Raw genomic sequence first — 24,461 nt, 5'->3', positions numbered from 1 at the left:
CTTATTTTCATTACTGGTTTTTGGGAATACTGTTGTAAATACTATTAGATATGTCATCGCTTATCAGAGTAGAATTACAATAAACACATTAATTCTAAAATATAGAGGGTAATAAAAGATTTTGTTTAACAGATAAAAAAGGTTTTAAAATATCTCAGTAGCCCACAGTACATCTCTGAAGAAGTAGATAAATGCTGAACAACCCAACAAAATCTCTCAGGTGAAAGGTGAAGTGACACTATTAATTAAATACCTGATTATGTTATATTCATGAAGCATTTTTGACAAGACTTATGTAGTTAATTACTACCCAAAATGGACTCTAGAGTGCCCTAGAAAGGGCATTAAAGGCTCAAGGAGATACTAAATTTTAATGGAGCTGTACAGAACCTGAGGCTGTACCAGCAAAATGTATTTTAAATTCAAATATTTATAATTTAAATAAACTGATAAATTTAATAAATAAATTAACACAACTTATATTTAATCATCAACAACTCTGTTGATGACAGCTCTTTCTATATATATTAAAGATATATGAAATCTTACCACTTACCTCCACAAAGATATAATGCCTCTTTTGAAGAATCTATTTGTATCCAAACAAATCTCTTGTTCTCTTTTAAATTCATTACCTTTTGACAAATGAGGTTTAAAGATATACTTTTCTTGAAGGTCATACATAATATATGTTTTCAAACAGATTTATATCACTAATCAATCCCTAGATTTCATTATTTATATCTTAGATAAAGAACAGAATTCTTTACTATTCTGCAATGATTGATTGGATTTTAAATTATATTTACACAGAATATAAATCATAAAAATGTAATATATGTTTTTGACAATTTGAAAAGGCCAAAGCAATAAATAAATTTTTCCTATCGTGATTAATATTATTACTTTTTATAATAGATAGTATATTTTATTTGTTAATTATACTTATAATCACAAATGCTTTAGCAATAAGTAATATAAAATTACTTTACATTCTTATATTATATATATATCTTTAATTTTATCTTTAAAAATAATAGTAGCCAGTAGTCTAATCTAATTATTAATAAATGTGCTGTAATGTTAAATGCACTAGCAATAATTCAACTATATATTATTTTTACGAAATTCTGCTTCTAATAACTCTGATAATATTTAAATCTTTTTTTATAATTGCTTCAAATGTTACTTATGCACAAATTAAAAAAATAATAATAATAATCATGGGGAAATGTATTATCATAAGATTTTTTTTTTTTTTTGTCTTCAGTCATTTGACTGGTTTGATGCAGCTCTCCAAGATTCCCTATCTAGTGCTAGTCGTTTCATTTCAGTATACCCTCTACATCCTACATCCCCAACAATTTGTTTTACATACTCCAAACATGGCCTGCCTACACAATTTTTCCCTTCTACCTGTCCTTCCAATATTAAAGCGACTATTCCAGGATGCCTTAGTATGTGGCCTATAAGTCTGTCTCTTCTTTTAACTATATTTTTCCAAATGCTACTTTCTTCATCTATTTGCCGTAATACCTCTTCATTTGTCACTTTATCCACCCATCTGATTTTTAACATTCTCCTATAGCACCACATTTCAAAAGCTTCTAATCTTTTCTTCTCAGATACTCCGATTGTCCAAGTTTCACTTCCATATAAAGCGACACTCCAAACATACACTTTCAAAAATCTTTTCCTGACATTTAAATTCATTTTTGATGTAAACAAATTATATTTCTTACTGAAGGCTCGTTTAGCTTGTGCTATTCGGCATTTTATATCGCTCCTGCTTCGTCCATCTTTAGTAATTTTACTTCCCAAATAACAAAATTCTTCTACCTCCATAATCTTTTCTCCTCCTATTTTCACATTCAGTGGTCCATCTTTGTTATTTCTACTACATTTCATTACTTTTGTTTTGTTCTTGTTTATTTTCATGCGATAGTTTTTGCGTAGGACTTCATCTATGCCGTTCATTGTTTCTTCTAAATCCTTTTTACTCTCGGCTAGAATCACTATATCATCAGCAAATCGTAGCATCTTTATCTTTTCAACTTGTACTGTTACTCCGAATCTAAATTGTTCTTTAACATCATTAACTGCTAGTTCCATGTAAAGATTAAAAAGTAACGGAAATAGGGAACATCCTTGTCGGACTCCCTTTCTTATTAGGGCTTCTTTCTTATGTTCTTCAATTGTTATTGTTGCTGTTTGGTTCCTGTACATGTTAGCAATTGTTCTTCTATCTCTGTATTTGAACCCTAATTTTTTTTAAATGCTGAACATTTTATTCCAGTCTACGTTATCGAAAGCCTTTTCTAGGTCTATAAACGCCAAGTATGTTGGTTTGTTTTTCTTTAATCTTCCTTCTACTATTAATCTGAGGCCTAAAATTGCTTCCCTTGTCCCTATACTTTTCCTGAAACCAAATTGGTCTTCTCCTAACACTTCTTCCACTCTCCTCTCAATTCTTCTGTATAAAATTCTAGTTAAGATTTTTGATGCATGACTAGTTAAACTAATTGTTCTGTATTCTTCACATTTATCTGCCCCTGCTTTCTTTGGTATCATAACTATAACACTTTTTTTGAAGTCTGATGGAAATTCCCCATTTTCATAAATATTACACACCAGTTTGTATAATCTATCAATCGCTTCCTTACCTGCACTGCGCAGTAATTCTACAGGTATTCCGTCTATTCCAGGAGCCTTTCTGCCATTTAAATCTTTTAATGCTCTCTTAAATTCAGATCTCAGTATTGTTTCTCCCATTTCATCCTCCTCAACTTCCTCTTCTTCCTCTATAACACCATTTTCTAATTCATTTCCTCCGTATAACTCTTCAATATATTCCACCCATCTATCGACTTTACCTTTCGTATTATATATTGGTGTACCATCTTTGTTTAACACATTATTACATTTTAATTTATGTACCCCAAAATTTTCCTTAACTTTCCTGTATGCTCCGTCTATTTTACCAATGTTCATTTCTCTTTCCACTTCTGAACACTTTTCTTTAATCCACTCTTCTTTCGCCAGTTTGCACTTCCTGTTTATAGCATTTCTTAATTGCCGATAGTTCCTTTTACTTTCTTCATCACTAGCATTCTTATATTTTCTACATTCATCCATCAGCTGCAATATATCGTCTGAAACCCAAGGTTTTCTACCAGTTCTCTTTATTCCGCCTAAGTTTGCTTCTGCTGATTTAAGAATTTCCTTTTTAACATTCTCCCATTCTTCTTCTACATTTTCTACCTTATCTTTTTTACTCAGACCTCTTGCGATGTCCTCCTCAAAAATCTTCTTTACCTCCTCTTCCTCAAGCTTCTCTAAATTCCACCGATTCATCTGACACCTTTTCTTCAGGTTTTTAAACCCCAATCTACATTTCATTATCACCAAATTATGGTCGCTATCAATGTCTGCTCCAGGGTAAGTTTTGCAGTCAACGAGTTGATTTCTAAATCTTTGCTTAACCATGATATAATCTATCTGATACCTTGCAGTATCGCCTGGCTTTTTCCAAGTGTATATTCTTCTATTATGATTTTTAAATTGGGTGTTGGCAATTACTAAATTATACTTCGTGCAAAACTCTATAAGTCGGTCCCCTCTTTCATTCCTTTTGCCCAGCCCGTATTCACCCACTATATTTCCTTCCTTGCCTTCTCCAATGCTTGCATTCCAATCTCCAACTATTATTAAATTTTCATCTCCTTTTACGTGTTTAATTGCTTCATCAATCTCTTCGTATACACACTCTACCTCATCATCATCATGGGCGCTTGTAGGCATATAGACGTTAACAATCGTTGTCGGTTTAGGTTTTGATTTTATCCTTATTACAATGATTCTATCGCTATACGTTTTGAAATACTCCACACTCCTCCCTATCTTCTTGTTCATCACGAAACCTACTCCTGCCTGCCCATTATTTGACGCTGAGTTAATTACTCTAAAATCACCTGACCAAAAGTCGCCTTTCTTCTTCCCACCGAACCTCACTAATTCCTACTATATCCACATTTGTCCTACCCATTTCCTTTTTTAAATTTTCTAGCCTACCAACCTTTTTTAAGCTTCTAACATTCCACGCTCCGACTCGTAGAATGTTATTTTTTAATTTTCTGGTGAACCCTTTCTTAGTAGTCCCCACCCGGAGATCCGAACGGGGGACTATTTTACCTCCGGAATATTTTACCAAGGAAGGCGCCTCCATTATTGCTATGTGAAAATGCAGAGAGCCACATTTTCTTGGAAAAAAAGCAGCTGTAGTTTTCCATTGCTTTCAGCTGCGCAGTACTCAGAGGACTGAGTGATGTTGATACGGCCGTTTAAGTCGTCCTGACTCACGCCCCTAACAACTACTGAAAGAGCTGCTGCCCTCTTTCAGGAATCATTCCTTAGTCTGGCTCTCAACAGATACCTCTCCGATATGGTTGCACCTTCGGTCCAGCTACTCTGTATCCCTGAGCACTCAAGCCCCCTCACCAACGGCAAGGTCTCATGATTCATAGAGTAGGTATCATAAGATATATTTACCAATTTAAGTATGTAATATACATGTTCATTCCTGTCCTGCAGTTTTCCTTAAAAAAAATTTTGGTAATTTTATAAAAATTTAATGCACTGTTTGTTAAAATTCAAAAGGAAGATTTTTTTTGCTGAAAATGTTAACCAACATATTGGAATTAATTTAATTAATAAACTAATTTTCACCAATTTTCCAGAAGGTTTTTACTCAGAATTACATATATATTCCTATGATTATTTTTTTTAAATATAATATTAAATACTGTTTTCTAGGTGCAAGTATTGAAAAAATTCTCCCTGCATTAAAGTGAGGCTATTCTGAAATTCTCAGGGCACACAGATTATGGGAAAAGTTCAGGGCACAAATTATGGGATTATAGTTTTATTTGACCTGAAATATTTAAAAACATGATCCTCTTAACTGTATCTCAAGTAGTTTCCAATAAAACTGTTGTAGATTTCCCCCTAAAAAAATGTTTAGATTTGACATAAATTTTTTTCCTTTCTAAACCCCTGTGCAGGACCAAAGTGTTGCACTACACAGGGGCATGTCCTTTAACTCAAACGGCCCTCCCTATCTACCTGCATGGTAGGTCAGGCCACCGGTTGGATCTTTTGTTATTTGATTTGCCTATTGCAGTAAGAACAGCCATTGCAGACTGTCCCATCAGTGTAGATCTAAACACAACCCTCAAAAAATCTCTACTCACAAAAAGACAAAAGGGATCCAATATTCCCACACTTCTTCGTCACCGCCCACCCAAACAAACTCGGACAGATGGCGACACCATGAGAGGCTAATCTTCAACCCCCACATCCACACACATCATGCAGCCACAGCTACTCATGATCCAACTCCCAAGCATCACAGATTTTTGTCGTCAGTATTCTTGAAGCAAGCTTCTCAACATTATCATCCCACACTTGCCTACTGGACAACATGTATTCCATGGTCTTCTCCAGAGTAAGCCAAACTAATCCAAGCACCTGTCTCATACCACCCCATCTATAACATTTAAAGATGATATGTTCGGGTGTATCCAGTAACTTCCAGTATCTGCAGACAGAGATAGCATGCTTTCCAATTTGACACAGGTATCCTTCAAACTCTCCATGCCCTGTTAGTAGCTGGGTGAAGTAGAACCCCACCTCCCTGAAGCTATGCTTCACCCATAAATCAATATTATATATAATACACGAGTGAGTCCATTCCCCAGTAGTCGAGGCATTCCAGGTATATTGCCGATCTCTCAACAGTACATGCCTGGCTTCAGCTTTAGGCATTCCGTTGCATACCTGAAAGAGCATTTGGGCCCTTAACAAAATTGAAGGAACACCCACAACGACTTCAACCGCACTACGAGAGACTGTGCGGCATGCTTTAACAATACTAATGGCCGCTCACTATTGGATCGACGAAGCCTATTAACATTCTTTTTGTAATCAAATGCCTTAATCCAGGCAGGTACAGTGTAAAAAATAATGGAGAAAGCCACTTGCAAAATAAGACACTTCAGATTTGACATTAATTACTTTGTGAAATTTCCCACAAGCAAACAAAATTTTTAAGTAATTTAATTATGAGAAAATTGATTAATAAACTTACAAAAAATAAAAATTTGAGAAATTTAAAAGAAAAAGAATTTGCATTTAAAAGAAAATGTATCACAAGGATATCTTAGGAATATTTTTATTTATTCAGAGTTAGTAATATAGATATCTAGAATTTTGGAGTACCTCTGAAATTGTACAAAACAGCGCTGGTACAATAAAGAGAGCCACCCAAGAAATTTTAGGTTGAACAAAATGTATAAACATTGAGGAAGGACATTTATGTAACTAATTTTGTAACACATTTTTTCATTTTTTTTATTCTTTGTATCTAATTATGCTCATATAAGTTTATTTTAAAAATAAGACCACAAAGCTTTTCTTAATTTGTGCCTCAAAAATTTCAGTGTAGCATCATTTTAACTTTTGATTAATCAGAGCAAAGGTTTTCATCAGTGTAACTCAAAAATAAAGTGTTTCTAGACCCATAAATATTTTTTTATTCATTTATTTATTACTCATGAATATTATACAAATTTATTATCTCAATTTAAAATATAATATTTTGATCAACCATTATCAGTTAATCAACTTACCATTCTCAATTTTTGCAAATCCATAAGGATATAATATTTGAAAATTTTTTCAGTTCATTCTAAAGAAAAATCCAGAAGGCTGCCCAAACCAGCTAATCTAAGCTTACTAAATTTCTTCTTGTAACTTTTCATACACAACATGATACCTTGTGTTAAACATAATGAGTAAACGAATTTAAAAAAAACAAACAATTGATTAACAATCTATTTGTCTTTTTAAGAAAAAGACAAGTAAGTAACATTACAAAGTGTGATCAGCACTAGTGACTCTGATACTTATATAGTAAACATGGTTTGATATACTTGGAAAAGTGTGCCTTCGAGTAAATGATAATGTAATCATTTTATTTATATTACTTCAGAATATTTTTACAAAGTGGAATATGGTAAAATATTTTGTGTAAAAGAGTATCAGATGGAAAAATGATTGCTGATGAAATCATGCCAATATAATCAAATTAGAAAATTAGGTCAGTAGACATAATTCAAATGATAAATGTGCCAAAAGTGAAGAAAGATAATTTTTTGCGAGTACTCTTCCAAATAAAAATTCTGTTTTCATACATAAGTTCACCATCTTTCTAAGGATGCTTTAAAAGTAAGGTATTTTCTTAAAAAAGGCTAATAATATTTATCTACAAATTAAGTTCGTCTAAAATTAAAATTTAAATCCACAGCTAACATAAATTTATCTAAAAAATTTCATTAATTAGTTGTGTTGTTTTTGAAAATAAAATGAAGACATTTTGAATAATTAGTTATGTTTTTCAACTTTGCATTAAATGCAGTAGTATAAAAATAAAATATTCCAAACTATGTAAAAAAATACATGCTGAATAAATACTATTGTTTCATACCACGATTCTGTATATCATTCTGAGATATTAGTCTCATGGAAAATGAACATAATGGATTAGTATTTGGGAATTTCTTACACAAAGACGCTGTTTTAACTTTGTGACAGATTTGTAACAAACAGATAACACTTGATGCCATGTACAACCTAATTGAAATAAATTTGAAAGTAAATATTACTAAAAAGTGTGAGGTTTGGCAGTAATTATTTCGTAACAGCAAAAACCAAATCTGCTTCTGAAATGCTCATAGATATTTACAATATTTATTCCATAAATATTGTGTATTTATGGCAAATTATTTGCAAGAAAATTTTTCTAGCAAATTATTTGCTAGAAAAACTGAAAAAAAAAATATTTGCTAAAACATCTTTTTTACAGTTTCACAATATTAAATCAGTTTTCAAATGTTTTGTATTAAGATTTATGAAATTTTAAGGGAAAAATTGGATTTCAAAAAATTGTGTGCCAGGTGAAGGCCGAAAATATTAACAGATGGATACAAGGAAAAATGTTTTACTGCAACACAAATCTTTTTGTAGCACTGATAAAATGAAGGAGATAAAATGTTAACCAACCACTAAAAGGTTAAAGATGAGACTTAAAAATCATACACTAACATTGAAACAAAGCATTCATCATCTTTGAGGCCTAAGAATTTTAACAAAGAACATTCAGACAGAAAGCATATGGCCACTGGTTTTTGGGAGCTGCTTGATAGTGAAAACTTAAATTCCGACGTGTATTGTGAAATTCTTACAAAATTTTGAAGATTCATTGGAATGTTTACAGTCTCCATTTTTGCCATGAGGATATTGAAATCTAAAGGAAGAAAATACTTTAATACTATATCTGCAGGAGACTTGCTTCCGACCTCAGGATGATGTGTCCTTTCGCGGATACAAAACAAAAAAAAGATGGTCGCGTCTTTTTGCGAAAGATGCAGCCATCAAACTGAGGGCAGAGGACATGAAGGTGTAGCTATTTCCCTGAAGGAAATCGTAATAGCCGGCCGTATTCTGCTAGCGATAAACATCCATGCAATCTCATTGAAGATATTGGTGCCATTCAAAATGAATGTCTACAACTACGACCTTCCTCCAAATTACCATATCAGTGTGTTTTTCCAGATTCCTTTTCCCTGCCTAATAATTGGCGATTTCAACACCCTTCACTATTCATGGGGCTCATCATGTTCTTCCCGAGGCAATATAGTTAATCGACTGAGGCAGAACTTAGATCTCTGCATATTGAACGATGGATCGTACATATTTGTGTCATCTTCATCAGATACATTTTCGTAAATCGATCTTTCCTCATGTTCAACAACCCTACTACCACGTCTTGCCAGGCGTGTCTCCAAAAATTTCTTTGGAAACGATCGTAGACCGGTTGTAATCTCAGTCGGTAATTGTGATTTTTCTCAGTCAGCCACGCAAATGGGTGGTTCAAAAAGCGGATTGGATCGAATACAAGGATTCCTTTGGCTAGTATGACAAGAGTGGTAACGCGATCCACTAACTTACCAAGTTTACACAGCCAGTTCTCAATAGCGCGAATGAATTCATACCTTTAACATCTGGAAAGCCAAGGCGGCCTGCTGTTCCTTGCTGGGATAAGGACTGTAGGGCGTACACTAAGGATCGGCGCAGGACTTAACGTAATTTCAATCGAAGACTGAATTCTCTGCGCCTTCCGCAATGCGAGCTCTTTTTGCCGTCGAGTGTTTCGATGTGCTAAACGAAAATCTTGGCTGAATTAAGTCGATTCCATTTCTTGGACAACACTATATCTGTTGTACAGAGAAAAGTTCGGACTATGTATGTGGATCACGACAATCTTCGCAGCTGATTGGAGTGGAAAACAATGACGCCCTTGTAACAACGCCAGTGGATGCCGCGAACTTATTTGGAAACATGTTTATGGCAGTTTCACTTACATCATCATATTGTCGTAAGTTTATCAGATGTAAATTGCAGGTAGAAAATGTGCCTTTTGTTATGGGAGATTCGCAAAATAAATTTAAAATTCCTTTTTCTTTTGATGAGCTAAGGTATGCTTTGAGAAATTCCCGTGACACTTCCCCTGAAAATGATAACTTCAGGCTGAGTATGTTATCTCACCTCCCGGATATTGCATTACGATATCTTTTGTGTTTCTATAATAGAATATTTTCTGATCAAGTTTTTCCAGATTTATGGTCAGAAGCATTGGTGATTACCATACTGAAACCTGGTAATGGTAAATCATGCCCCAAAGGTTATCGTACTATCGTCTTAACCACTACCCCATGTAAGGTGGTAGAATGAATGTTAAACCATCATCTAGTGGGGTATCTTGAGAGAAACGCTCTAATTGCCCCCGAAAAATGTGGTTTCCGCTAAGGCAGATCATCTATTGATCATGTAGTTTCCCCTAAATCTGTCACTCAAAACCTTTTCCTACTCCGCCAACGCCTTGTTATTGTATTTTTCGATCAACAAGGCATATGACACGGCTAGGAAGAAGCGAAATTCTAAATACACTTCATGAATGGGATATACAAGGGAATCTTCTTGCATTTATCACTTATTTTCTAAGCAGTCAGTTCGAGTTGGAGCGATGGTATCGGAGAATTTTATACTAGAAAACGGAATACCACAGAGAAGTGTCCTAAGTGCTACCTTGTTTACCGTAGCCATAAAAATACTATAGCAAACTGCGTGCCAAAACTTAGGTGTTTTTTAATTGTAGATGATTAATCAATTTACATAACGTTTAGAACTAATCTGCTTCAAAATACAATAACCCTTTTAGAATCGTAGTTTAAATTTATAGTGTTAATTTCATTAATACTGTAATATGTTTTTGCCTTTTGACAATTTTATTGTTTTATGTTAGATTTTTAATATTGTTTTTATTTTGTACTTATAATACCGCATCGGCATTTTACATCGTTTTCATTTTTAAAGTAAATTTTATTTGTTAATTTTTAATCAATTACTACAGTAATTCTATGCCCGTGCCTTGATAACGTTACCTCGTTGTGCTTCCAGGGAAAAAAGTTCAAGAATTAACACAACTTTGCTGGGAAATCTTTAAACATCCTTCACGCAGTCCTGGATCTCACATCTAGCAATTAGTACCTTCCATTTACATTTACATCCAAAACCTTCCAGTTTTTCCATTTACATCAACAGGTTACATCTCAGAGGTTTGAAAATGATGAGAAACTAAACAATAAAGTAGTAAATTATTTTTTTTAAATTCCTCATCGGCAGTAATTACTTTATAATAGTTAAGCTACTTGATTTATAAGCAAAATCAATTTTATGCTGTTACACACAATTTTTTACACTACTAATTTGTACTAGAAATCAGTATCTATAAATGAAAACACTATCTAATTTGAAGCACTATCCTTTAGGAAATAAATGAAGAATAATAAAAAGTTGGATGGTTAGTGAATGTAGAAAACAAACTAGTTGCTATAACAACACAAATAGTATATCTACAATATCATAGCACACCTACTTGTTGTCAATTCTACGCTGTGCTGCTAAAGCAACAGTCTATATAACACGGAGTCGGTTATCATTGTTCCTGTAAATTAGGAAATGCGCGATTTGATTTGTTTTTTCAATCGGAAGACATGACAATCCACTAATGATTATGCTGTGTTTGTTGTAAATGTAATACATAACAATATAATAGTGGCCAACAGTACAAAATGATAAACCAAATTATTTCCGGTTCATTTGTTAGTAGTAGAAGTTCAGAGAGGAGTCATTAAAAAGGGATAATTGAACTGGAAAGCGATGTCTGCAGTATCTTAGGATCACAAGGGAATTTTTCTGACAAACTAGAAATTCTCTCAGATTTGACCTTTATCCTTTACTCATTACAGCCACCTCTAAACACCATATAGAAGAGAAATAATATAATAATAATAATAAAATAAAAAGTGGAGCTTTCATAATCCAGAATACTATCTTTGCTAACATCCTGCAGAAATGGGAATTAATTTTTTTGTTAAGTTATCAGATGTTTCCACATTAAATTATGTCACTAACTTTTATGTGAAAAGAGGTAAACCCATGTTTCATAAATGGATATTAATTGCACCAGAATGAATCTTTCATCAACAGCTTCAGTTAAGACTACCTAAACAATTTAGGTATCGAAATGGCATTTCAGAAAATAATTGTTAGCATTTTAATGAATAATAGTAGCAAAATTTACTTAGCTTCACTCGCATAATTATCGCTATAGGTATGCTTCTTTACACTGCATATAATCCCGGCAAGTTTTATTCCATCTGAATGAAGAAAAATCTTTGTTTATACTGTAACAAGACCGGTGTAACGGACCTCGTTAACCAGGTCCGTTAAGAAGAAAGTATGAGAAAATATTTATGAATAAATAAATATTTCAGACAGGTACTAGAAGGTAGTACCTTTCTCAGTAGTGGTGGGATAAACGATTCTTTTTGAGGAATCGATTCTCAGAAAGGATTCGTAAAAAAGAATCGTTCGTCCGATTCAATGATTCTTTTCCTTCCCGCCACTACCAGAACTGTAAACTCTAATGCGCATGCTCTCTTTCTCTTCTTCACCAATGTTTAGCGGTTAATCTCTTTCATACTCCTGTTCAACCTACTAAATGTCTTCGATTCTTCTCCCTTCAACTTTATTCGACTCTTAAGTAAGCATCTGATTCTTTTTCGGTTGAACACGATTTTTAGTAGCCTATCACTTCTAATACGCATGCTCTATTCCCTTTATCTACCCAACGATTCTTCTTATTTCATCTCTTACTCGATTCCTTTATTATAAACAAGCTTATATCAACGAACGTCATCGCTAAACAGAGAAGGTAAAATTTAAACTGTTACGCACACATTCTATATGACATCATTATTCTTTTAATTTCATTCGGGCGGGAAGCTACGCACAATATTAATTACTGTCGTTCTTTTGTGCATACTGTCATGCTCAAGATATATTTTACAATTATTCTTAGTAGACCTGATTATGTTTCAGAAATGCATTATAATTTAAATCCTACTACGTCTATTGCAACTGAACCAAATGAATCGCAGCAATTAGCCCTTAAATTAACAAACCTTGTTGAATCGCCTAATCCTTCTGTGCATCCAATAACATCTTTGTCCTCAAACAAAACACAACAGATGTCCCTTACTTCCTTTGTTACAAAACCTGTCCCTAAAGTAAAAGCCAAGCGATAGATATTCAATTAATTAGGTTAATAACTAAAGAATATCAACCTATTCACTCGTTGAGGTGAAGAATTCAAGAAGTTTGTTCACTTGTTAAGCCCTGGGTATTCGCTTCCTTGTCGGAAAACAATTACAACTAGTTTAATTCCACAATTATATGATAGAATTTCTTGTAATATTCGTAAGTCATATAATATATAGAAGCATGCGGAATAACCACTGACAGTTGGACATCAGTTTCAAATAATAATTATATGGCCATAACTATCCATTTCATTGACCATGATTATAATTTAAAAATCCAATTACTTACTTGTATGGAAATCTGTAGTAGCTGAAAATATTGCCATTGAATTACAAGATAAATTCAATGAATGGGCTATTATTGACAAAATAGGAGTAATTGTTAGTAACAAAGCAGCAAATTTAAAAGCTGCTATTCGCAATTGTCAGCTACGTCATATTCCTTGTTTAGCGCATACAATTAATTTAATTGTCCAAGCAGCAGTGTCTTAAGCAAAAAACTTTCACAGGAATTTCGAAGTATTTAGATCGAACAAGGCGATAGGTTTGAAACCGAACAAGAAATTATTGAACCCTCCATTTCAACTGCACGGGAAGATTTTGATAAAGAAGTAACGCCAATTTTAACAAATTCAAACCCAACAGAGCAGGAATTTTAGAGCTAGATAAATATATAAATGAACCGCTCATCTCAAGAACACAAAATCCTCTCTCTTCATGGAAAGAAAGGCGATTAATTTATCCAAGATTATTCAAAATAATGCAAACTAAGACTGCATCCCTGCAACCTCTGTTCCCTGTGAACGATTTTTTTCAAAAGCGGGACAGTTAATAACAGAAAGGCGAAATAGACTTGCATCAAAGAATTTCGAAAAAATTATATATCTACATGTAAATATGTAAAATGCTATAAAGTTTATTTGAAAGGCACTAACTAACTAATTATTTATTTTGATTAATTTTTATTATTTTTTTATGATAATAGAACCAAAACTTTAAAAAAAAAAATGTTTGTGTGTGTCTGTGTAAGTAACTGTGCGCGCATTAGTAAAAACATCAAAGTAAATATAAAATCCTAACATCGATATGATAAAAAAAAACAAAGACGGAATCAATGGCTCGCTCAAAAATAAGGTACGGTACAAGCTATATTATTTTAAATTACCATTTTATTATTTATAGTTTTACAGAAATTAGTTTAAGATAAATTTTCTAATTATAAATACCTTTACCCACCGGGTTGGTCTAGTGGTGAACGCGTTTAAGCAAATCAGCTGATTTCGAAGTCGAGGGTTCTAAGGTTCAAGTCCTAGTAAAGGCAGATACTTTTATAGGATTTGAACACTAGATCGTGGATATCGGAGATCTTTGGTGGTTGAGTTTCAATTAACCACACATTTCAGAACTGGTCCACCTGAGACTGTACATGGCTACACTTCATTTACACTCATACATATCACCCTTATTCACCTTCTGAAGTAATTCCTGACGGTGCTTCCGAAGGTTAACAAGAAAAAAAGATATAAATACTTTTAATTTGTTGAAAAAATATATATTTGTCTCTCATTTCGCTGTAGTTGATGATAAACAAAAAATGTTTTATGGGGCTTACAAATAAAATTTAACAGTTTAAGATTAACTCAGTTAAATAGCAGATAATGAAAATATTTTATAATCAGAAGTAATAAATTTGCCGAATGTTCAATAAACATTAGTGATGGTGATGTAATAAGTTATGCGTCACGTGTGGATATAAGAAAACAAACGCAAGCTAGAATTTGGTGTGGTAGAAGAATCCCCCCACTACAAGCTATGCAAAAGAAAGATTACTATGAATCGAATCGTAATTGAGAAAGATTTAGTTTCCTGTCACCTATCCAATTCAATGTTAAGAATCGGTTTCTCCTGCAAACCGATTCTCGATTCTTTCGTTCAGTATAAAGAATCGAATCAAAGGAAAGACTCGTTCACGATTTTTCCTATTACTATTTCTCAGGTTTACAGATCCATTTAACAATCGTTCTTTGTAATACTGTCAATGGAACACCTCCAACAGCTGTTGTTTGATGAGAAGGGTTACCGAGCCGTAGTATCAATTCATGGGAAAATGTAAGGGACGATGAGAATTCTCACGCTTCAACGGGGTATATAAATACTGCTCGGACAGTCAGTATAAAGCGAGTATAAGCGAGTGCTGCGAATTGAGACTGGTTTTCAGTCAGCGTGTAGTGAAAACGAGTAATTTGACATCCCCGATGGGGAGTCTTATTCTTTAAGACTTTGGGGATTGGCGATCCCACGGCCATAGTCTCTGCAGCTTTTCTTCACACACACTGAACTGCAAAACACTTTATACTATGCACGAACACTATACCAAGAATACCACACATATTACAACATACACCCTTACACAAATACATAACAAGATCCTACACTATTTCTTCTTACACTTATATTCGGTGGTGTTGCGACACCTTACCAAACCCAAGGTGGACAAAACAATCGTGCCGATGGAAGGACGGCTCTACGTAATGAGTCTCGAACTATGTCCTCTGGGTGAACCCAGTTGTATTTAGATCTAGCTCCAGTGCGCGTGCGCTCTGCTGAAGTGGTCCGTTATATCGCCGGTACTCTTGGGAACTGTATGTCTCTCCCAAAAAATTCTCCCTCTTTAGTGGTTGTTGGTCCGCTTAAAAAAAGGACAAACCTGTAAGCTTAAAAAGACTTTGACAGTTGAAGATGGATCGAAAGATAAAATAAAATATGAAAAAAAATTGATAAGGTTTTTTGTTGCCTCTTATAAGGAAGAAGAGAAATCATTTGCAAAAGTTTCACCATTTCATTATTAACAATTGCGTTGTTATAGCGTGTGGTTCTTCAGTATCAATAAAAAACTTAAAAGTGGCGTCCTGTTGATTGAAGTGAAAGATAACGATCAGGGTCGGAAGTTACTGGCTCTTAGGTTCATAGGGAAGGACAAGGTGATGGTTGAACCATATAAAATCCTAAATTCTAGCAACCGGGGTTATCTTCTGCTGTGACCTGGCTGACATTGAACTATTTGAGATACCAGAAGAACTGTCCTCGCAGTCAGTCACGTCTATTCATAGGATAATGAGGAAGGAGAACGGTGCTGATGTACCAAATCTTCACTGATTATAACGTTCTCTACTCCGACAGTCCCTGAACCAATAAAAATATGCTACCAGTCTGTCCGTGTGCGATCTTACATACCCCCAGACACCGCAAAAACCCCGGACACTGCTTCCAGTGTCAGAGTTCTGGCCACACTAAAAATAAAAAGCAGTAATTAACAAGAGAAGGCTGTCTAGGGTAGTGGGTACATGAAGCAACAATAAGTACTGAAGGTAATTGCCCATGTTTAGAGCTGAGAGAAGGCGTTGAGCTCCGATGCCTAGCGGAGCAAAAGATCATTGCTGTTCCCAGTATCGATTAACATGGTGGTTCGCAAAGACCTCATCGAAAGTTGGGTGAGTAGGTGCACCTTAATGCGAGCCAAATAGAAGTATATCATGTGCTTCCGTCTGTTTCAAAGAGGTGGCTCACCCCTGTCCACCAGCAGACTTTAGCAAAACAGATGAATGAATGATGGACTGCATCAAGCATCTTTAGTGCATTGCCCATGCAACGAATAAGCCACGTGGCCGTAGTTCAAGCGGTAACTGACCAGAGCTCGGTGAAAGCGCAACATGAAGTAATGAAATTAACAATGTTAAAAATAATCTAGTTATTGCTAATCAAAGCAAACTTATATCACTTGATCCATTTTTTATAATTTATGTTTATTTCATGTAGTAGGCAGATTACAACACACTGTAATTATAATACCATATTAAACATCCCTAATTTTACATCCAAATGCAAATATTACAAAATTTATTATTAATGCTGAGCATTTGCATTCTGGTGTTCAATTAACACATCATTCCTTATGACAAAAATTTTAGATAATAAACAGTAAAATAATTATTTCTTCTATTGTTCATAAATGTATGATATGCTTTCGATTTAATGCAAAAACCCAGGTTCAACAATTTGGTCAGCTACTACCTTCCAGACCATTCTTTACTTGTGCAGTAGACTATAGCAGTCCAATTACCTTGATTAAATCTTATATCGTACTTTTTATATGGCTCGCTACCAAAGCTATTCACTCAGAATTAGTTTCTCACTTGACTTCACAGTTGTTCATTGCAGCATTTAAAAGATTTATATTATGTAGGGATATCTTTACTCAAGTCTTTTCTGATCACGGTTCCAACTTCTGTTGTGCCAAAAATATCCTTTATAATTTATTTCAACTTTTAAATTCAAAAAAACAGTCAGTCATTCAAGCATTCCCACCTATACAAGGTATAACTTGGTCATTTATTTCTCCCTCTTCTGCCCATTTTGAGAGTTTGTGGGAGAGCAAAATCAAAAGCATCAAATTTCACATGCATCACAAACAATCAAGACAAACAATCCTTAATTCTGAGTAATTATATAGTTTTAATTCAAATTGAATTCCCATCCTATTTTTGCTATTTCTACAGATCACAGAGATCCAGAACTTTATCACCGGGACACTTTCTTATTGGATGTACACTCACCTCTTTGCCTGAATCAACTACCAAAAAATTGAAATTACCTACTTAGGCCATTGGCAACTACTCCAAAAATTTGTGCAATCTATTTGGAGTTGAAGATCTAAGGACTATTTACATTATCTTCAGAACACAATAAATGTCATTTTCCTTCCTGTAACCTTTGTGTTGGAGACTTAGTATTACACAAATGAAAATTCTTCACCCATGTATTGGAAACATGGAATTATCACCTAGGTTTATTCAGGTTCTGACAACCTAGTAAGGTTTGTTGATATACTTACACTGTTAATGGTCAATTTAGGAGACCTGTGCATAAACCTATTACTAATCTCTAATGTTTATATACTTTATTGTTATTATAATATCATTTGATTTGTTTTCACATAGTATGATTGTTAATATGTTCATAAATATTGTACTACTATTTATAACCTAATTTGTATATTTATATTAATTTATTTTTTGATTTCACATTCATATTAATCTTACACTCCTAAACAATCTACAGACTAGTTACTACACTATATACATACATACACACATATGTATTACATACATACAACATATATATTATATGTTTTATTTATCGATTTATTATTGTGGTGCTTTAAGACACCAGAGTTAATTTATTAATTGACTTGTATGTGGAATAGATTTCCCATGATTTATTTATTATTTAATCTATTTATATGAGATTATGTATACATTAAATTGTCAATGGAATGAGTTGCTTGCCATTGGATACATCTTCACAGTAGGCACATGAACAACACATTATTAGAAATCCTAGATGTATAAGTATATGATTGTAGGAACAATTAATTGTACATGTAAATTGTCAATGCCGAGAGTTATATACTGGCCATTGGATACATCTTACCAGTAGACCCACGAAAAACACACTAAAAGAAATCCTAGATCCACTGGCAATGAAACAATACAATACAAATGTACAATCGAACTGTTCAGATCAATGATTTTGATCAATTTAAATATTCACTTATAAATCATTTGATTTTTTGATGGGCAGTTATGTCAAGACCCATTCTCTTTTTCTTCATTTGTAAAGATAAATAAATATATAAACTGTCTCTTTATTTTTATTCATTTGTAAATTTTTTTATATTCAGCTGGCTTGGCTTATGTTACCAACTCATGAGTCTTAACACTAGTTTGTAGAATCTATCAGTTGCTTCCTCACCTACACTATGCAGTAATTCTGCATGTATCCTGTCTATCCCAGGAGCCGTTATGCCATTCAAATCTTTTAATGCTCTATTAAATTCAGATCTTAGTATTGTATCTCCCTTTTCATCCTCTTTGATTTCCTCTACAAGACTACTTTCCAATTCATTTCCTCCGTATAACTCTTCAATATATTCAACCCACCTATTAACCTTTTCTTTCATATTATAAATTGGTGTACCATCTTTATTTAACATATTATTAGATTTTTAATTTATATACCACAAAATTCTCCTTAACTTTCCTGTATGTTCCACCTATTTTACCAATGATCATTTCTCTTTCCACTTCTAAACAGTTTTCTTTAATCCACTCTTCTTTCACTAATCTGCACTTCCTGTTTATAGTATTTCTTAATTTTCCATAGTTCCTTTTTACCTTCTTCATCATTAGCATTTTTACATTTTCCACGTTCATCCATCAACTGCAATATATTCTCTGATATCCAAGGTTTCCTAACAGTTCTCTTTGTTCCACCTAAGATCACTTCTGCTGATTTAAGAATATCCTTTTGAACATTCTCCCATTTTTCTTCTACATTTTCTACCTTATCTTTCTTACTCAGACCTCTTGTGATGTCCTCCTCAAAAATCTTCTTTACCTCCTCTTCCTCAAGCTTCTCTAAATTCCACAGATTCATCAGACACCTTTTCTTCAGGTGTTTAAATCCCTATCTACATTTCATTATCACTAAATTATGGTCGCTATCAATGTGTCTGCTCCAGGATATGCTTTGCAGTCGAGGATTTGATTTCTAAATCTTAAATTTATCTGTGATATAAATTATCTGATACCTTGCAACATCACTAGCCTTTTTTCATGTGTATATTCTTCTATTATGATTTTTAAACTGAGTGTTGGCAATAACTAAATTATACTTTGTGCAAAACTCAGCAAGTCAGTCCCATCTTTCATTCCTTTTGCTCAGCCTGTATTCACCCAAAATACTTCCTTCGTTGCCTTTTCCAATGCTTGCATTCCAATTTCCAACTAATTAAATTTTCATCTCCTTTTATGCGTTTAATTACCTCGTCAATTTCTTTGAATACACACACTACCTCATCATCATGGACAATTGTAGCCCATGACAATTGTTGTTAGCTTAGGTTTTGATTTTATCCTTATTACAATGATTCTATCGCTAAGCTTTTTGAAATACTCTACTCTAATATTCTAAAACCACCTGACCAAAAGTCGCTTTCCTCTGCCCACTGAACCTGACTAATTCCTACATCTAAATTTAGCCTATTCATTTCCCTCTTTACATTTTCTAACCTACCTACCTTTTTTTAGATTTCTACATTTTACACTTTAACTTGTATAATGTTATTTATACGCACATAAAAAAATGTATTAATAAAAAGTAAAAATTCTCACAAAATTGTAGCGGCAATGAGACAAACAATATAAGAATAAAGAAGTTGAAAATTTTTTTTTCCCCCTACTGAATAGAGAAAGTGCATCTAATGCATTGTTCCAAACAGAAAAGGAGATATTAATTTATTTATAGCTTTTCATTATCTTTTAATGCATCACAGTCTTACTTATGACTATGACACAGTACAGTACCTGAATTACATGAGGCAGCAATTAATTGGAAATGTTTTTATGTTTACCAGTCCCTGTGATTAACTGATAGAAGTTATCACTTGTAGAGCTGAATATCATCTTACTAGGCTTGGGATGCTTATATATATAAAATTTTAATTTCAATTTTATTTCTTCATTGAACTGCACAGTATCATAATTATAAATGTACAAAATTTGCAAATTTAAAAAAATTAAAACATTTCTATTTTAATTATTCATATTAGTTTTACTTATTGTTATTGTTTGTTTAAAAAAAAATTGGATATTTTAGTTTGCATTTTATTAAAATGTTTTATGTTTTCAGTTAAATATTCTCATTTTTTTGGATAAACAAACATTTCTTCTGGTACACTTTCTTGCTGTTGTATTCCTACGTGTATTAATGAAAAGGCATTTTGTAAATCGCTAGTGCTTATCCGAGGAATCATTTCATCTTCTTCTCCAATTTTGTTGTCGCTAGCACACAACTACATAACATCACTTACAATTTCACTGTTAGTGGGATATTCAGAAACCACAACTCCAATGTCAATATATTCCTGTAATTTTAGTCGTATTCCCATAATTTTACATCATTGGTAAAACAAGTCATGTCTTTTACTTTACTCCAACTTTTGCTTAACACGTGTGGAATTTCTTCTGTTTGAACATAATTGTCCATATTGGTAAAATCAACCTTACTAAAACATTGCATGACTGTTTCAGAATTAATGTCATTAACCCATGCCTTTGATACTTCTGCAATACAGTCTTTCAGTGTAATTGCAGTGTTTCCTTTGTAAGAGTTATTATCAACTGCACTGACCAGTTTCCTCAACACTCATTTCCGATAGTGAACTTTCATTCAAGTTCTTTTTAACACCCTGATCCATAGGTTGGAGTTTGGTCATATTCGATGGTATTACACAACTTTAACTGAATTCATTTTTTCTGAAATCAATTGAGGGTGAGCAGGGCAGTTGTAAACGAAAATTAACACCTTTCTCTTTTGTTTCGTCATTTCGTGATTAAACTTCTGCAGCTGTTTACAATATATTTCACTTTTCATCCGTACTTTCGTATTAAAATTGTAATCTGTTTCTAATGACTTAACACCCTGAAAACAACGTGGTTTTTTACTTCTTCCAATTAACAGAACCTTACATTTGTCTGTGTCAGTCATATTAGCACATAACATGAGTGCCTTTCTTTACTGTTTTTTTCATCCAAAACATTTATAGTTTACAAATACAAAGAGTTGTTACAACAAAGCAAGAGTCGTATTTGGTTGGTAGACACTTAAAAAATAATGCTGTTTCATCTACATTATAAATATCATTTTTATCATAATGATATAAGAGTTGAATGAGATTTTCTCTCAAAGATGAACAGTCTATTTCATGTACATTGGCAATTTTGCTGCTAATGACTTTCTGAGAAATTCCGTGTTTTTAAATTTGTCTAACCAACCTGTGCTTGTGACAAAATCTTCACAACCCACAGTTTTTACAAACTCTAGCACATTTTTTTATTGTAGTACCTAATGTGGGAATATTTTCCTCACAAACCACTACAAACCATTTTAAGACAGCTTTGTCCACATATGAATACACGCATTGCAATAGCAATAAACATTTTCTGTTCTTTAATTCTATAAAACCCTCTTCAGACTGCTTTTTAATGGTTTCACAATTTGACAAAATTGTCGATAATGAACTGGCTGCTATTCCGTAATGTAAGGCAACATCACACTTTTTAACGTCTTCTATAATTTTTAGTTTATCCTATATAGATTACAAAGTTTTACGCGTTTGATATTTTGTCATACTGATGGTATAAACAACCATCGACACTACATTAAGTACAATAATACACTATACAAACTAAGAAAAAAAAAAACTAAGGACATTCATTTTATTAAGCATGGCCTGTTGGTATTAATATATAAATTATTTATATAATAGTTTCCACTTACCAACAATCTTTAATAGTAACGTTCCAATGCTTTTGGATTATTAATCCATCCTTGGGAACAATGATGTGTTATAGATTATAATTATTTACTTCACATATCATTAATTACACTAAATTGAATTTTACAAAAATATAAATATAACAATTAATCATCAAAAGGTAAGATAAAGTTAACATTATCCATCATGTCAGTATGAAGGTCTTAATTATTATGTTTATTAGTATGAAGCAGTATTACCAACCTAAGAATCAAAATTATTGTTTAATATTTGTTTTAATAATACATGATTTTCAAATTTCATGTGTTCATTTATCAAACATTTATTATTTAAGTATGTATAACATTTTTTTACAATATTTGTTTTATGAAAGTTATTGGAATATTAGACAGCCTGTCTGTTAAGAAATTCACAAACTGTTACACACTGAGATTAAACACGCACTACCATTAATGATAACTGCAGCAGTAAATAAACATGTACAATAATTGCCTTATAATAAGTCGTGCAGCCGTTGTCATCAAGGACATAGCACATTGCATTGTTTATTGCTGTTTCATCATAATAAAAGCTGGCTGTGTAAAACTAATTCACACAAAAAAAAAAAAATATAACTCTTATTATGCCAAAAAAATGTTATACAAAGATCATTTTTTTGTTGTATAAAAGTAAGTATATAAGAAAATTCCCTTAAAGTCAAAGTTTAGGGAAAATGTTTGTACTGTAGAGAAATTCGTACAGACAAGTTCGACTGTATATATATATATATATATATATAAAACTGTATATTTAACCCACTTCATTCCTCAACATCTGCAGTAAACCTAGCACAGGATCTTAGTTACTGCTAATGGCTGTACCATTTTTAGGAGTGATCTCATGTCAGTTCACCTAAAATCACTATGGTTAAGCAAATAACATAAATAATTTACAAAATTGCTTTATTTTATAATCAAAATTATAACAATTATTTAAACAAAAATGACACAGGTACAAGTAAAAAAAATTAAGCATAATATATAAAAAAATATAACCATAATTTTATGCATAAAGAGAGTGTGTTGTTCTTAACATTCTAGTAAAACAGGAATTCAACATACGAGTGCAGTCTTGCCTTCAACAATCTGTCTTATGATACACCCACAGAAAAGTAATTGCAATTATTTATTGATTATAGCAAATTCAAATGCCAATAAGGCCTAAATCACTAGGCAGTTGTTTGCTATAACTAACTCTCACTTCATGACTGACTTAGAACTTCATTAATAAATTAGAGCATCAGTAGTTGGAATTAATCAGGACCTAGTTCGTTCCTTATTTAATTGAAACTAGTTATTAGAAATTAGTTACTTATTACACAGAAAATAGTTTATTGATTATTTAATACAAAAAATATAATATTATTTTATTCCAGATACATTTAAACTTATACAACAGTAAACAGAGATTTGTTCTGATTACTGGACATCATCCAGAAAATATGTACTGCAGCATAAATAAATATTTATTTACTTTCAATTTTAATAAATTAATTACAATAAACATAAAAAAGGATTACACTAATTCTGCATCTGTTCCAAAATAACAATTTCTAACAATAAATAAACTTTAAAGTTATATGCTTTAAGTTATGTGCAGAGTTTTCAAAAATCTTAAGAGCCACATTCAAGGAATTTAAAAAACTTTTTTAAATACATTTGATAAGAAATAGGTTCTTTAAATACAAAGAATGTACAACAAAACAGGAAATATTATACGTTTAATAAATACTAATGGGTGCATCTAAAATAATAAAGCCCAAGAACAACAGCAATAGTAAATGTAGTTGACACAGTAAATAATGCCCAACATACTCTTCTCCTAACTGCATACCTTGTAGGGTTTAGTTTGATACTTTCCTGTAATGAAAAATAATTATGTAACTACACATTAGTGTTTTCGTACTATCTTGTTTATATTTTTATAGAAAGTGATGAAATAAATAAAGACAAAATATAACTAGATTCAGCTACTTATCTGTACCTAAAACTAAATTTAAATATGACTATGCTAGATGTAAAATTAAAACATACACAATTTAAATTTTTTTAAAAATGCTGCTTAATTTTATAACCAAGATAAATATAATCGTCATATTTCCCTGACAATAAAAAGTTCCACTAAGATTAATCCATGAGTTCTGGGTAAGTCAGTCAGTTAACTATGCTATCCTAAAAAGCTAATCTTTTAGTAAAACCTGCTAAGTATCAGAAGCTTTAGCTAAAGCTAAACAGATAACTTCA

At 32.6% G+C, this 24,461-nt stretch overlaps 1 protein-coding gene across 5 annotated transcripts in view; it reads right to left on the bottom strand.

Moving 5' to 3' along the window:
* Positions 1-24,461, bottom strand: part of LOC142328273 (uncharacterized) — a 54,526-nt gene that overhangs the window by 2,976 nt on the left and 27,089 nt on the right. For 3 of the 5 annotated variants that reach the window (XM_075371969.1, XM_075371973.1, XM_075371974.1), the window contains exon 4: positions 557-635. The exons of 1 other annotated variant lie outside the window; for it this stretch is intronic. In XM_075371969.1, the coding sequence (XP_075228084.1) occupies positions 557-635 (79 nt within the window). Of the gene's footprint in view, positions 1-556; positions 636-23,921; positions 24,078-24,461 lie in introns of those variants that run through there. One more of the 5 variants, XM_075371972.1, reaches the window with a different exon arrangement.

The sequence above is a fragment of the Lycorma delicatula genome, chromosome 7 (genome assembly GCF_047948215.1).
Source record: "Lycorma delicatula isolate Av1 chromosome 7, ASM4794821v1, whole genome shotgun sequence".
Classification (NCBI taxonomy): Eukaryota; Metazoa; Arthropoda; class Insecta; order Hemiptera; family Fulgoridae; genus Lycorma; species Lycorma delicatula.
Note: the sequence above shows the minus strand (reverse complement) of the source record. Positions and strands in the feature narration are given on the sequence as shown.